The sequence below is a fragment of the Etheostoma cragini genome, chromosome 8 (genome assembly GCF_013103735.1).
Source record: "Etheostoma cragini isolate CJK2018 chromosome 8, CSU_Ecrag_1.0, whole genome shotgun sequence".
NCBI classification, from domain to species: Eukaryota; Metazoa; Chordata; class Actinopteri; order Perciformes; family Percidae; genus Etheostoma; species Etheostoma cragini.
The window spans coordinates 25460599-25477451 of record NC_048414.1 but is presented as its reverse complement, the minus strand read 5'-3'; the positions used below and the strand labels follow the sequence as shown (position 1 = coordinate 25477451).

At 42.0% G+C, this 16853-nt stretch overlaps 1 protein-coding gene and 1 long non-coding RNA gene across 3 annotated transcripts in view; both read right to left on the bottom strand.

Annotated features, from left to right (window-relative positions):
* Positions 1 to 2916: 2916 nt before the first annotated feature.
* LOC117948671 lies at positions 2917 to 6522 on the bottom strand. Its single transcript, XR_004657508.1, has 2 exons — positions 5403 to 6522; positions 2917 to 5339 (listed from the first exon to the last, which is right to left on the bottom strand). It is a non-coding gene; the product is annotated as an uncharacterized LOC117948671 (long non-coding RNA).
* Positions 6523 to 7197: 675 nt separating this feature from the next.
* Positions 7198 to 16853, bottom strand: part of tspan9a (tetraspanin 9a) — a 73209-nt gene continuing 63553 nt past the window's right edge. The window contains exons 4-8 of one of the 2 annotated variants that reach the window (XM_034878430.1): positions 14115 to 14216; positions 13696 to 13827; positions 12514 to 12597; positions 9276 to 9433; positions 7198 to 9241 (exon numbers count right to left, since the gene is read on the bottom strand). In XM_034878430.1, the coding sequence (XP_034734321.1) occupies positions 9362 to 9433; positions 12514 to 12597; positions 13696 to 13827; positions 14115 to 14216 (390 nt within the window). In that variant the 3' untranslated portion in view covers positions 7198 to 9241; positions 9276 to 9361. Of the gene's footprint in view, positions 9251 to 9275; positions 9434 to 12513; positions 12598 to 13695; positions 13828 to 14114; positions 14217 to 16853 lie in introns of both variants that reach the window. The other variant, XM_034878431.1, reaches the window with a different exon arrangement.

Sequence of the window (16853 nt, the reverse complement as noted above, 5' to 3'; positions counted from 1 at the left end):
GTAATTTTGGATGCAATATTTTTCCAGAACTGACCAACGGCAGAGCACTCCCAGATCATGTGAAGATATGTGGCTTGAGCTTTTATTGGGCAGAAAGTGCACAAAGGGCTGTTAATTATTTTCATGTGGTGCATTTTCACAGGGGTGAGATATGACCTATGAATGAAATTGTAGTGAATCTGCTGATGGTCTGGATTGTGCGATACTTTTGGAATATTAGACCATACATCATGCCAGTCCAGATCGATACTCAGTCCTGGGCAATTGCGTGCCCAGATCCTTTCAAAAGGAAGGGCAGAGCGGCCAGATATCACTAAGAACTGATAAAGCCTGGATACCATACCACAGTTTTTAGGCTGCACAGTAAATAACTTCTGGATAGGATGGATGGGCATAGGCCTCTGCCAGGGAACACTGTATGTGCATAAGTGTTAATCTTAACTGAAGGTTAAAGAGAAAGGAGAAGTGTGGTAGACTGAATGCATTTTGTTAGTCAGAGAAGGATAACAAAAATGTCTTTTAGACAATGAATGTTCCCATTTTTGGGCTGTTATCGGCCTCCCACCAATCAGGGGTGCTATATTATTTAATATATAAAAGTGTGCTAGTTACAAGCTATATGGCAGTATGGTTCAGCCAATCTCCAAGTTTTGATAAGATGAGAGATAACGGGGCAGAAGCGTAGCTGGCCATTTTTCTTAGAAACATTGGCAAAAAGAACAGCATGGATTGACCAATGCTCTGTCATAGCACTCTCTAAGATACACCAGCAAACCGATACATCTGGATTAAACCAGGTGAGGAGGGGTCTTAACAAAAAGGACCAGTAATAATGTTTATAATATAATAATTAAAGGAACGGAACGTCCACTATTCTTTTTCCTCCACTGTAGAGTACACATCGTAAGTCGCAGCCGTTTGCCTTTCCAGATACATTTGATACAGCTGATTGTAATTTATGCCAGTAACCAGCAGGAGGTTTTGCTTTAACTTTTTTATTGTTTAACAGAATACTTCTCCATATTGACTTTATGGGCAAGAGTTACATGACATGAGTTACATACCACCTCTATGTCTGTACAGTAAATATGGAGCTACTGCCAGCAGCTGGTTGGTTTAGCTTAGCATAAATACTGTTTGGTTGGGGGCGACATCTAGCTCACCCAGTTAGAGCGTGCGCCCCATGTGGGGTGAGTCCTTTGCGCCGCCGTGGGTTTGAGTCTGGCCGGCTGCGTGTCATCCCCCCCATCTCTTTCCACACACAAATTGGGCACATATTGCCCCCTACAAAACAACAGTAACATTTTCTAGTTTTTGTACAGATTTATTAAACTAAATAAAACACGTTAATTTGTGGGATTTAGAGGTGTTGATAGGTGGATTTTGTTATCTTTGGTTGGAGCTAGGTTTGCTGTTTCCAGTTTTTTAAGCTAACCGGCTACTAAATGTAGCTTCATATTTATCATACAGACATGAGAGTGGAATCTATCCTCTCGTCAAACTGTCTGCAATACAAGTCTGCAAACAAGCACATTTCCCAAAATGTCCAACAACAAAAAAGCCAAGCTCTTCCCCTTTAAATTCCAATTTGACCTTAAAGGTGCTCTGAGCGATGTTGGTTGATGTTACTTCTTGTTGATGTTCGAAGTATTTTCAAACAAAACAAGACTAGTTCGCCCCTCCCTTATGTGCTTCCGCGCACTAATCCCCCCCAAGCCCCGCCCCCAAATTGTTTTTGTCGCTTTTTGGTTGGAACACTGGAAACTGTTTGTGTATGCTTTGTGGTGCAGGTGGGCACATTTTGTTTTTGTTGCCGTTTGTAGACCCTGCACTGTCTACAGAGACCGCAGTTTTTTTACAGTGTGTTTAAGGGACAGGCAGCTAGCAGATAGTGAGAAGATGTTTTTTACAGTGTGTTCAGGGGACAGGCAGCTAGCAGATAGTGAGAAGAGGTTTTTTACAGTCTTTTCTGGAGACAGCAGCTAGCAGATAGTGAGGAGATGTTTTTACAGTGTGTTCTGGGGGCAGGCAGATAGTGAGAAGAGGTTTTTTACAGTGTGTTCAGGGGACAGGCAGCTAGCAGATAGTGAGGAGATGTTTTTTACAGTGTGTAGGGGACAGGCAGCTAGCAGATAGTGAGAGGTTTTTTACAGTCTTTTCTGGAGACAGCAGATAGTGAGGAGATGTTTTACAGTGTGTTCTGGGGCAGGCAGATAGTGAGAAGGTTTTTTTTTACAGTGTGTTCAGGGGACAGGCAGCTAGCAGATAGTGAGAAGGTTTTTTTTACAGTGTGTTCAGGGGACAGGCAGCTAGCAAATAGTGAGAAGGTTTTTTTTTACAGTGTGTTCAGGGGACATGCAGCTAGCAGACAGTGAGATGTTTTTTACAGTGTGTTCAAGGGACATGCAGCTAGCAGATAGTGAGGAAATGTTTACTTTTTAAGTCACTTAGAGCACCTTTAATTACATTTATACAAACATGTAAAACGTAAATCTACTGTACTTAAGACAGAACATTTACTAATAAATGTTCAGCTACCTAGTATAAAGAAGTCCTGAAGAAGAGAAAAAACCCTATAAGCTACAGTAGGCCTGCCTGCAGCAGAATTATTCATGCTGTTTTTGCATGTGAAGTCATGTCTAAACACCACGACAAAGACTAAAAAGCCTCGCTGCCGTGCAGTTGAAAAGATAGCGAGTGCACTCGGGGTAACGCGACAGATTGAGAACAGATAGCAGCAGAAACAACCGGCAGAGATCCGATCCACTGCAGGTTAACGAGATGAATAATGCTGTGTGGGGACAAACTAAACAGTCTCATCAAAATGAAAGCCTTCCCAATTCAGGTTAATGTAATGAGTTCCGCTGAGCATGGGGGGTGAAATGCTGTTATAATTAGGGAAAAAAGTATCCACGGTTGATTCTGTTTGCTTTATTTCAGTACATGTTACTCATACAAAATAATCTGTACAAAGGCTAAAATAGGTCATATTCTTTTTGCATAGAAGGAACAGTGATGTAAAACAAAAAGCCAGGATGGAATGGCACAATAAACTCCAATTACTATCACACATGGGCCTTATAACAATTAGGTTAAAAAAGGGATAAAGCTCCATAGAAAAATACTCTGCTGCTCACTCCACGCTGGAAAAACGAGAGACAAATTGCCGATGGTTCCCACTTTAATCATCTCCCTTTTGTTCTTTAAAAAAAAACAAAAAAACGCTCCACTGGACTGGTTCATCTCAGCGTCTTTTAGGATAACAATCCCTTTAGGTTTTGTTAAATAAAAAAAGAGGCCATTTTAAAGGCGGCAGTGGCGCTCTCTGTCATTCAACACACCATGGGATAAACTGGGACTCCACTTTGATTTTTAATGCCAAGTTCAGTCTTCCAACCCCCCAAAATAATCAAACCACTGTTTAAATGCTGCCTTAATAACTGACATTGACACAAAAAGGGAATACATCAGAAGCACCGAGTCATTAAAAATGAAAGGCAATGAGCGTACGGTATCGTGGGATTTTGTGACACTCTTTTCTTTATTTAAAAAATAATTGATTTAGAGAATAAAGGTAGTGAACCACCTAGTATAGATATTCAGAGTGCTTTCACATGTAGCAGAAAACTCCACAGGACAAGGCTGGCGGGTATCCGATAGTGCCACCCAGCAGAACACAACATCAAACACACCATTTCCAGAGCATACATTTCCACTGTTCAGATATTCAGCTGTAGCACGGGGGAAGGATTAGGAGAAGATTACAGAAATAATATGTCGAGGGTAGCAAAAAAATAAAATAAAAATTAGCTTCTATGTGTCAAAATTCTTCACAGCAGACAAAAACCCAAAACCCAATGACTGCATGTGCATTCTTCCTTTACCAGCTCTGGGTTTACCGGGGAGTGTTTCCATGGATAACAGGGAATACTTTGTACACCCCGCAAAAATAAAAAATAAAAATATATACACAGAAAAAATTGTGTCTTGATAAAACCATACTGACAAAATGAATTTATACAAATTGACACTGCTCCTGCACAGAGGCAGAACAACTATCAAACATTAGCGAATGGATGACATATGGGGGAAGATACGTCTGTAAATGAGCACAAACGAGCATGGGTTGGTGGCCAATTAAACTGTCAGTGTAAATGTGGGGAAGAGGAAGAGGTAAAGTATAACAGGAAGTTACATCAGTTGTAAAATGGGCATATTTACATCGGGGGGGGGGCTAACGTACAGGGCTGATATACTGCAGTGACATGAGCTCGGTGTTGTACGGTTTCATCTAATAGATCATGCTCTAGAAATACATAATGGTTCTTACACTGGCAGTTTTAAAAGACATTCTGCACATTATACCAGTAATTTAATTAAACTATGTCTTTAGTACAGAGAAGCACGGCGACAACCGTGTAGTACGTCTTTTGTGGGCTTCACCTGATGCTATATGCCGAATTTTCCCTCTCTTTTAATTCTGACTTAATTGCTTTAACTGCTTGTAGCGATGTTAAGACAGAAAGGCGTTTTTGAACATCGCAAAGACTAATCCTCTATGAAACAAATGCTCCGTGTCAATCTGTGTCATGTTCTCACAATGAGCGACAATGTGAGCCCCTGTCCCGAAAGCAAAAAAGAAAGAAAAGACTTTAAAAATGGCCTACAACAAGAAAGACAGTATATCGTATAAAAAAACACATTAAAACAGCGACAACCATTGTACAAAAATAACATTAAACGGGTTTCGTTAAAAGGGCTTTCATCCCTGCTTTCTAAAAACACGAAAGAAACATTTTCTCCGACAAAACCGTGAAATCGAGGTGACAGTGGCAGAGTTGGAAGGGAGTTCACACGGAGGGGAAAATGTCACAATGTCAGCACAGTCAGATCAGTCGGGGGCAAAGAGGCTCTATGAAGTTTGACGTTAGATTTGGAGACAGACGCTGGATTCGTTTTATTTCCACTATTTTCCAGTCTCACATTTTTTGTGACACCTGCATTTAAACTCAAAGCACCACAACGTGATATTTACTTCTCTTGCCTGCAGTGAGGGTTACAATGCAGTCTGATTTACATACTGTACTAGATACAGCTATTTCTCCTATAACCCCTCCCGGGTGCAGGATATACCTCACAGCTGCTTCCAGGCGTCTAAAGACCACAGCTGTATTTCCACAGTGTCAGTGCTGCCAGCTACTGTAGATGTAGCGCCGGGTGTCTGCAGACTCGGGGCGAGACAGTAAATAAGAGATGTGTGGAGAGTTTGTGGAGAGGCAGCCAAGCAGTGGAGATGTGACCACTCATGCTTAAGCTGTACATCAGCAGCTGTCATGTCCCTTCCCCCCCCCCCCCCCCCCCCCCCCCCCCCCCCCCCCCCCCCCCCCCCCCCCACCCCCCACCCCCGTGGACACAACAAGAAGAGTCGTAGCATATGGGGGCAGGCAGTGAATCACAGCCAGCAGGGTCGCTGCACATCACGGCCCAAATCTGTTTCTCCCTGATGCAGGGGCCTCGTCTTTAAGTGTCTCTTTTCGTCATCCAACCAATAAAAACAAAAAACCTGTTAAGAAGAACTTCTGGTGGTACTCTGAGGCCTACAGGCTGCCAGACCGGAAGAATGCAAATGAGAGCATCTTAGTGGGTAATGCTTTGTCACTTGTTTGCATATGTAGCAGCAATGCAAAGAGTCTGAGTTCCAAGGATACATCCAAAGCTACAAACTCTGCTGTATAAGATTACCTTGGATACAATTTAGAACGCAATCCCTTGAAGGACCTCACTTATTAAACTGAAAGATTTTGTGCGCTAAAAAGTCAAAAACATTTGACTTCATAACACCTGTACAGACTCTCGTTATAAATTCAGACATGCGTTATCTTATGCGCCTCAAGCTCCCCCCAAGGCTGTCCCGTATTTGTCCTTATAAGGTCCATATCAATCAACCAATGAATATTCCAGCCTTGTAAAGGAGCCCTTGATGACCAATTATGAAACGGAAAAATAGTGGAAAAAACACGATGTAGTGATAGTGAGATCAAGGTGCTCTTACTTAATCTTTGAGCAATGCCTAATCTGCCATGCTGTTGATTGGTTGGCCATTGGGAACTGCGGGGCTATTTATTTATAGTCCCGATAGGTTAATCAAGTCTAAAAAAAACCCGTAGTGGATTGGAGTCATGTTGGCTTCCTCAGGGTGATTAAGTGGCGCAGGTGTTTTGGTTGCAGGCTGTGCGCTCTGCATCCAGACTACTTTATCCATGTGATATTCGGTGTTATCATCGGAGGTCCTTAAAACGCGGTCTACAAAGCCTTTGGGAGCGTAGCGCACCATCACACACACGGTCAAAAAGTTGCACAAAACGGCACATTTTTACGCATGGAAGTTTTACACATGGAGTCCTGACTTTTCCGCGGTTGTTGCAACTGCAAATTGCAACACAACACAACCTTTTCTTGTGCAACAGGTTTCATAAATGAGGCCCCTAGTCGCTGTGATTTCTCTACTCGGTTTACAACAGCACCAAATAAACCTGTCCTGATTATTCGTTCCTATCGCTTATAGTGATCTAGGGAAGGCTGATGGGAAAAGAAACACACAGCCTAGTTCTAGGACTCTTATAGTAGACTCTTCTCCCCCTGTTTTCTATTTACTGCACTATTCTTAATGTCTACCATTGTGAGTTTCCAAATTCTGAATGGGAAATGTGCCCTCATAAAATTCTCCTAATGGATGGGTCTAATTAGCCAGGGTAATTGAACACTCCCGTACGGGGAAAAACTACTATGACTACATCGTGATGGCAATAGGCCATTTTTTTTCAACCAATAACTTGACTCCTATCCAGTTTTAAATACTGTTACTGTTATCCCACTCTGTGCCTGCCCCCTTTACACATGCTCCCAAAAAGTGAGTTAGGGGGACGGGAGAAGACGTTTGGTCTCACCCCGCCTCGGTCTTGACACAGTCTCTATACACTCTGGTCTTGGTGATGAATTGGTCTTGGTTTTGGTCGTCTGGACTACAGGTGAGAGTGACAGTGAGCCAGCATGCGCAATACCTATAAAATGAAGGCCGGGGTCACGTTCTCTGAAGCTACAAAATAAGGCGATGGTGTCCCCTCAGGTGCTCTTTGGGTGCGGTCAGCCAGATAGAACATTTCGGGTATACTCAAATGGCGATGATAAGTTTATTTATTTTGTGTGTAAAATATATCCCGACCCAACGCCTCAGTGAAACGAATCAATCATCCCCATGTTCTATGATCAAGTGCCAGCTATTGAGCCTTTCGGCAAATGCAGACCCTCTTTTTACCCCAGACATGATGCCTCCTCGCACAACACCAGGAATCTGAAATCAAAGCAGCTAAATGGAACTCTGCCATAATTTAGTTCATTATTTACACCCGTGCTTTTCCTACTGGTAGGCCTGTTTATTCTGATTATCTACAAAGGAACCGGAGCAGTCAGATGATAATATAGGTTCCCCACAATAACCAAAATTATTATTTGGAAGAGAAAACAAATGGTTGCTAATTTGGTTATACTGTTCACAACCTGTCTGATCAGCTGACTGCTTGTTTCTTGCCCTGTTGTTGAAATGTTGTATTCCGTTCACTTTGTTGAGTATATGTTTTTAGTATATATTTTACACTGCCGCCACTCACATGCTCGCAGAAACGTCGAAGCCGAGAGCAGACACACTGGAGGACGTTTTCTTTAAGTCGCCACAGCAGATGCAGTATTTTCAGTCTTAAGGATGCAGGCGGATGTTTTAGGCCTCCTGCAGTGAATCAGCAGTAAACAGACATGTCCTATACTTTAGGGCATGTAGCCATACCTATCTGTCTCTGCTTTTATCCTCCTACACTCCGCCACCCCCCCTCGACTGTGGCTAAAAAAAGGAAAAGGAAGCTTACATAAAACCAGTGCAAACCAGACTGTGATGTGACGAGCAGGAATGTCAGCAGAGATATTGTGTGCACGTGTGGAGCATAAAGCTCATTGCTTTCTTACATGTGGGAAGAAAATTAGGGTGAAAAAAAGAAAAATGGAGGCAGGGAGGAGTTGACTGCCACAGTGAGGAAGAGTAAGGAGGGCAGTGCAAATGGATGAGAGCTCAAGAATATAGGAGAGCAGGTCTCTAGCCGCCTACGCTAACACAATGGATGGTAGCAGGGAGACATGTGTTCTGATTTTGCCCCTTGTGCCCTTGCTTTGCTCCATGTTTCTACAGTAGGCATTGTTTTTTTTTTCTTTCTTCAGCTTGGACAATGTGATAAAACACACCCGCAAAGCCACACACACACGCACACACTCTGTATTCTCAAAGGGGAACTACATATCTCAGATCTCTTCACTTGACAGTCCTGGTGGAGCCCTAATAAACAGCCATTTTACACCATTTGTATTGTCTCATAGGAACGGGAATACTGCTGGTGTGTGTGTATATATATATATGTGTGTGTGTGTGTGTGTGTGTGTGTTCACAGGCAGATATGTGCATTACAATTTATAATTCAGAGGATGTTGCAGTATTTGGTGTAAAATAAATCCTCTGATAAGTTACATGACGATCCACCATCACCCATCCTTTACCTCTATTGCCGAATAAAAAGAAATATGAATCATGTATTACATTAAACATATCGACATGAATGTGCCCCACCGCTGCAGCGTCACGTCAAATCCCCCCTCCCCACACACACACACACACACACACAAACACAGCTGGGAGCTCATTGCACTGATCTATACCACATTCGCGTTGATGACATATCAAGAAATAAGACAAAAAATGAAGGTGTTTGACATTTTTGACGACAAAGGTAAATAAGTAGAGTAAAAAACTAGCATGCCATGTTGGAACTTCTTTCATTTACAGGTCAATCAATGAGGGAAAAAAGCTCCACAAGAGGTGGAGGGTACTATCAAATTCATATGTTCTCTTTGCCTCGCAGTGGGGGGGGGTGTTCATTGTCTCAACGTCCGTCCTTCCAGCAAATTGTTAGTCCAAGCAAAAAAAGACAACAAAATAAAAATAGAAATGTACTTGAGAGGATTGACAACCAACCGGGTTCTCTTCCTTGCCAAAAGTAGACGTCTCTTCTTTTCCAGTTGTGTTAAAGTCTTTGGCAAAATGAGTGGTGAGAGGAGAGAGCAGAACAGAGCGGGAACACAACTGGAATCTGTACAGAAGGTCTGGGAAAGGGGCAGACAATGCTCTAAAGAGGTTAAAAGTGTGGGGGGGGGGGGGGGGGGGGGGGGGGGGGGGGGGGGGGGGTAGCCGGGGTGTTTCAATCCAAGTCTTATGCCATCAGGCAGTGCAGCTCCTCTCAGTTGGGTGCCTCCATCCCCAAGTCTAAGCGTCATACTTCTTCCCCGTTCTGTGGATGTGGTGGAACAGCGTCATGGAGAACGCCATGCCCAGGAGCTGTGGAGGAGAGGAGGAGACAGTGAATTTGTGTCTGCGTGTGATATATGTGTGTCTCTGTGTGTCCATTTTGATGTTGGTGCCTTGGGCTGCGATGAGTTTTGATGCACTGTAAATCATGCGGTGAAGCACGAGCACATTTTCGTTTTTCCCTCTCCTTTTCTCAGACGGCCCGGGATCTCCGTGATGGAAACGAAAATGTACAGCGTGCCCAAGTATTAAGTCAATGAAGTAAATTGCGATGCCACTGAATCAAAGTAGCCAGCTATCTCTTTGAAGTTTCCATTACCCGTGATACTTCTACATCAAACACAGTCACAAGTCTGATCCTAAAACCATTATCTGGCAAAGTTTGGATGGCAGAGAAATGGCAAAGTACTATGGTGTATAGTCTTTACTAAAAAAAAGGCAACATGGACTTCCTGCAAACAGCCTCCACTTGGGATTCCTACGGGATGTGATCAGCCAGGGAGAGCTGCTGATTCTCTCCCTTTAGTTTCAGTCAAAGCCTAATTCATAGGGCTGCTTCAGAGAAAATGCGACCGCTGCTGTCAATCAAAACATCAAGTGCCATTTGAGGTAAACATCCAGCTAAGATGAAGCTGGGAGGCCCAATGAAAAACCAGCACAACTATTTACATGGCTCATCTGTGCAGCTCTGCCATTCACAGAGCATTTTGATGTCTGTTTCATTCAGGCTGATTCAGACAGCATGACAGTCACTCCTACGGGACTCTTCAAAACTCCGTCATCTGCCCCGGCTTAAGAATACATAAACACGGCTGAGATTTCTGAAACCGTTGTGGATGGAGTTATACATATAGTCTTTTGCTTAAGTCTGTGATATACGTGTGTCTATAGTCTGAATCATTTATACGCTATTTATCTGCACCTCTGGCTGTTATGTAACATCGCAGACTTGTGTGGCATCAGCTTTTCAAGATCCTCACCACCGTCCTGCCCTCCAACTTGCCTTCGGGGCTGCTAATCTGACAGCTCGGGGTCTTTATTCGCCTCTTACCTGATTCGGTATGAGGAGCGAGAGGGCGAGCGATCAGTTAAAATAACGTCAGCCGAGTTTGGTGTGGTTGTGTGGGGTTTAATTCTGCTCCAGACGCTGTTGTGCATGTGCATACTGTGAGTGTGTTGGTGTTTGCAGAAGAATGAACAGACAGGGAAGAGATAGTGTCAGAAAGAGAGAAGCGAGTCAGTGTGTTAGCATGCATGTGAGCATGGAAGGAGTGTGGGGTCTTGCAATGAATAAATAGTGATCTATAGTTGCCCAATATACTATATATACTGTATGTACTGCTGATTTTCAACAACATTTTTTCCTAAGTTTATTTAAAATGTGAGGGATCTTACAAACCTCATCACAAAGATTTTCTAGCGAGGCCAAATTTCTCTGACTGAACGGATTCATGGATTAGCAAACTGAAGCGTGAGGGTATGTCGAAAGCATGAGTATGAGTGAAAAGGAAAAATCTGAGTGCCGGGGATGATAAGCATACATTTTTCAGATTTTCTAGTCTTAACGATTACTAAAAGCTTTTACATAGTACAGGAATCATTCACCGTTTACACACTGTGGCCGAGGTTGCCGTACAAGGTGCCAACTGCTCATCAGATAAACACTCACACACATCAATGACACAGCATCTGGGGCAACTCAGGGTTCAGTGTCTAGCCCACGGACAATTCAACATGGGACTGCAGGGCCAGGGATTGAACCACCAACCTTGTGAGAGGCAGAAAACCGCTCTCAATATTTTATTGATAAAATCAAAATGTGACACAGAAGACCAGTGAAACCTTAAATGACTCATGACGTGCATGAAGCATGAGACGAAAACATCCGGTAAGTGTGGAATGTTGAGACTGTAACGTTCTCAAATTAATATGTGAAACAATAAAACTAAGAATAAACTAGAAAGTGCATTTCCTGGAGAAAATGCTTGTGAATGCTGAGTAGTGAGAATGGTTGGAAAAGTGGGAATGTACTAATCAGTGTGAATTTCATTGAAATGTTTTAGACAAAAGTAGAATATTTGAAGTTTAAAAAAAGTAAAAGTCATAGTATAGGTGTGTCAAAAAAGTGATAAAAAGTCAAATTATAGCATGCTGAAAAAAGTGATGAAAAAGTCATAGTATAATGTTTCAATGTTTCAAAGTCATACTGTATAGACAAAAGTTATAGTATAGTTTAGTATAGTATAGTATGGTATAATACGTCTTAGTATGTATGTCAAAAAAAGTCTATAAAAAGAATGACCCCAGTAATAAGTGCAGTACAGATCCGGGGACAGAACTTTTAAGGTGTGTTCAGATTGAACGCAATGTAAGTTTTAGACAAAGCGTGATTGAATACAAAGTCAAGTGGGTTTGAAAAGATTTGTTCAAGGCAGTGAGTGCAAACTAAGGAAAATACTCCCAAATAAGTATAAACTGCCAAACACTAGCAGTCAAATTTGTGCAAACGCGAGAGAAAGTGCACTTTGCTTTGTTCAGTCTGCAGACACTTTTAGCTCACAACCTCAAAGTAAGTTGGAAATGTACTGCAACTACAGTGAGAACTCACTGTACAAAGAGGGATAGATGTAAAGCAGATTTAAGGACATAAAGGGAAATGGTATCTGGGGAGGAATATCTATCACCCGTCCCTACTGTGCCTTTAATCTGCGACTCTATACCTGCTCCTCCATAATAAGTATCTCCGCTGTCCGATCTGCTGGTGGCTCCTTATTCATGACTACAGCCTGCTTGGCACACAGCCATGTGGCTTTGATTCTCCCAGACAGGATCAGGGTGCAGAAGACAGTGGATTCAATATTTCAGGATGTGTGGGTGCCCAGAACGCCCACTTAACACAGGCCTCATTATTTGCTCGGTAGATGGTGGCACTGAGGCCACTGGATGCACACTTATTTTTTATTTTTTTAACACATGTTACCAGACAGGCAGACACAAACAAATGCACCCAGACACAAAGCAAGAAGAAGAAACGGGAAGGAAACAAATGGGAGAGAAGCAAAAACAGCAAAAAGGGTAGAAGAAGAACAATGTATCACTAAGCCTCCTACCTGCACTACCAAGATGACCATGCCGATGGTTCCCAGCAGGTGCTTGTTGTCATCCAGCCATTCCTCCACTTTCTCAAAGCAGCCCTAAAATGGAACAAAAGCTTGTAAGGATACCCCTAAAGAAATGCACACTTTCAGTATAGCAGAGGATTCATGTCCCTCCAGATGCAGCCCGTTAAGTCACCAAGAAAAACCCAACCATCCAGTTCACGCTATTCCTCAAATGCATATGGGATATACCCTCGGATGAATGAACTACCAGATGAAGCGTTAAAACAAGTGAATAACCCATGAGCGATGGCTTTTTGTATGCAGACTTATGGGCCATTTGGAGGGACGTATGCACTTAAATGTATTCACACCTGGGTTCATTCACAGGTCACAACGAGAGGCGGGGCGACGGACTTATGGTTGTTTCAACTGTAAAGTGGAGCCCATTTTTGAGTGTGGGTGATGAGGCAGCATGTTAGACTTAGACTATACAGTGTGTGGCAATCTTCTCTGGGCCGGATTACACACAAGCTTTCAATGCTATGCTCTCCCAATGGGCCAGCTCAATGTCTGACTGTTCACATTTTGGCAATTATATTACAGTTTTTAATCCCCTACTTTGGACCTGCTAACAAAGCACATGCCAGACCAACAGCAGATTAGACTGGTAATGGGGGGAGATTGGTGACCATTGTGCTGCAAGCTTTTTGAGAAAAATAGGATGGAAACTCGGGGTTGTAGAAAAATCAATTTAAACAAAATGGACCTAAAAGTTAAATAAGACAATAATAATTATGATTTGTATGTCTCCTGAAAATCCTGTGTGTTGAGAGTTAGATGTAGAGAGAGACAGAAAACACCTAAACAACTCTTTGTGGTTGTTTTTCGTCAAAGTAGTCATTTTGTTTCTCTTTGTAGTGGTTCTGAGTCTCTTTGTGGTCATTTTGTGTCTTTGTGCTTGTTTTAAGTCACTTTGTAGTCATCTGTGTAGTCAGCTTGAGTCTCTGACTTTGGACTTTCCATCAAGAAATGTTGACAGTCACTTTACACAGAGGGCTCTGGCTCAGGGGCCCTGTGACTGGCTCGGTCTCTGAGCCCAGTAGGCCACTTAATCCTTTCTTTGTTATATTGTACAGTGTATTTATCCAAAAAAACACGTTTGCATTTACAATCCATCCAATGTGAACTCACCCTGTTCCAGAACATGTTTGTGGAGTTATGGCCACAGTCCTGGTAATGCTCCTGACAGCAGCGGTCAGGTACCATCTTCTCCTGCAGGGCTTCATGCCAGTCGGTGTATGCTATCACGCCACAGCACTTCCACTGTGAATGCAACACACACACACACACACATTAGTTAAAGCTTCCTCAGGGGGACCTCAAAGTTACTTTAATGTAACAAGTATTGTAATTAGTCCTTTTTCTTTAGAGGACTGCAGTAATGGAATGAAGTGTTCTTCAACAGCTAGTTTTGAATTTTAATACTGCATCAAAGCCACAGCCAAGCCAAGAAATACATTAGCTGGAATATTTCAGTAAAACTTTGCAATTATGTATCACTTATAGTGAGTAAAAATTCATGCTAATGTTCCTGTGTGATGTCTGCCTACCTCTGCCTGGATGATGTTCCAGGCATTTCGCAGGCCTATGTTGTTTTCTGAGTTGTAGAGAGCCAGTCCATCCTTGAGATCCTGCTTGGCGTTCTCACTCACCTGGAGAGGAAAAAGAAAACAGCAGTTTTGGTTAGAGATCCTTTGTCTAAAGGGGCCGGTTATGTATAGTCCTTATAATGGAGCAGGCAGTTGAAGTGTTTGTCAGGAGGGTGCATTCATTGTCGATGTCTTTTTCACATAAATGTACCATCATGGGAGCAGTGAGTTGCTTTTTAGTGGGTTTTTTTTTCACAGATTGTGTATTATTGATCATGGATTACTTTTATGGGAACTGACTATTCATGATAAAAAGTAAAGCTAATGGTTACTACGCAGAATTTACTAGAATGTAAAGACAGAAAATACCAGCGGATACCTACGGAGCCCTGGAGGTGAGATAGAGGGGAAAAAAATGTAGGCTGACTGGGGACTAACACTTAAGCGACATCTTGACTTTGTTTAGCGAGATCTCGAGTTGTATTTGAGATATTTTGAGCTTATTAGAGAAATCCTGACTTTATTTTAATAAGATCTTGAGTTATTATTATTTTTTTTTAAGATTATCTTTTGGGCATTTTAGACTTTTATTTGACAGGACAGCTGAAGACATAAAAGGGAAGAGAGAGAGAGGGAATGACATGCAGCAAAGGGCTGCAGGTCGGAGTCAAACTCAGGCACAATGAGTTGAGGAGTAAATCTTTATATGTGGGCGCCCGCTCTACCAACTGAGCAATCTGGGCGAGACATTGTGTTTGCAATATCTTAAGTTTTATTTGCGAGATCTCGCAAATCCAACAAACATGTAGCTAGCTAGTAGCGTGCTAGCTAGTAGCACGAAATAATGATTACATCGCCTTGGCTGTCTAAATAGATCCATCGTATATTTTGATAAGCATTACTAATTTACACATGCCAACGTCATGCCTGACTGCAGGCTAACCTTGTAGCTAGTGATAACTAGTAGCTAGTTAGTAGCACGATATATAATGAATAAATCTCTTTGGTTATCTAAATACAGCCATCATTTATTTAGATAGCTAAGCATGTAAACAGCCAGGAACAACGCTAGTGAACATTTTATACAATGAAACAGCAAGTTCATGAGTTAACCACGTACCTATACCACGGATATATTAAGAGAACAAACTATACTTGCAAGAGACACTAGAGAGAAGCTCATGAACGAGTGTGTTGCTACCGGTTACTACGACAACACAAACTAGCGCTAGCCTACAGTGATTGACATCAACAGTCAACAGCACTGTTCATTATAACACTTCACTTTGGCATTTATTAATTAGTAATACTTATGAAAATATAAAATGGATGTACAACCAAGGAGAGGTAATCATTTTGTTGTGCTACTAGCTAAATACTAGCTAGCACGCTGCTAGCTAGCTAGTTTAGCTTTATTGTTTGTTGGATTTGCGAGATCTCACAAATGAAACTTGAGATATTGCAAATAAAACTCCATATCTCACAAAACAAAGTCAAGCAAAGGGGTTTGTCCACAGAACATTTTTAACTTTTATTTATATTTTTATGTTTATGTTTTTTTCCTCTATGTCACCTTCAAGGCTCGGTAGATACCAACGTACCAGGTTACAGTTTTTTTTCTTGCCATCTAAAAATAACCCTGCTACAGCAACTTGGACTTTTGACACACACAGCTTTAACACGCCCTTCAGCAGAGCAAGCAAATCATTTTCCTCTTGACTGAACCCCAACAATATGCTCAGTCGTGCCATGTCTGATGGAGATTAATATCTCATTGGATTGTTAATGAGACACAAAATCAGAGCTGCAGTTCGTTTTGCCCGTGGGGATTTGCTAACTGCCAGGACAGATTGAGAGGCGCTTCAGATATAGCGTAATTATTACTGAAAAAATGACAAGCACTGCCAGAACCATGCAGTACATCTCCACAGACAGTACAAGTTATATCACAACAAAAAATAACGCACTTGCTTTAATAGTCAAAGCTTAAGCCTTCAGACTGTGCCCTGGGAGAAAAAGAAGATCACATACAATAAGAGATCCTTTCAGCCATTTCTTAACTCTGGTGTTCAGCTAGACATTGTTTGGAGGCTGCTTAGTAAATCCCTGAGTAAAAAAATAATAAATAGAAGCAGCCTGGTAGATAATGTCTAGCCTGCCTTTATAAAATACATTCCATTTTAATTTGGCTTGATTCTATAGAAAAAGTGGCTCAGAAATTCATGGTGGGAGGAAAAACGACTCTACTGTTTTCTGAGCTGAAAGCATTGACTGTATTTGGTTGAAAGGCAGAAGAACAGTATTTGCTGAATCAAACATAAAAGTCAAAGAGATTTCTTACAGCGCAATTGAAGTTTCCCTGGCAACAAAATGTTTTAGCAATCATTAATCATGCAAAACCCATTTAAAACATCCTCTAAAACTTTTAAAATAAGATTAGTATGATTTTAAATCCCATTTTTCTTTCTTGCTGAGTAACTAAGCTGATGCAGAGCGGGCCTATCTGTGTATTGCACCTCGGGCATGTCTATCCTTGTGCAGGAAATTGAGATGAAGAGCAACATCATCAGTCTTTGACTCGTACTTTGTTTCTATCCTCTATCATCTCCTCTCCGTCTAGGCTATATGTGATGCTGCTGCTCGCTCATTACTGACTCCTCATGCTAACACAGTCACTAGAGAGCAGGGGAGGGGGGGGGG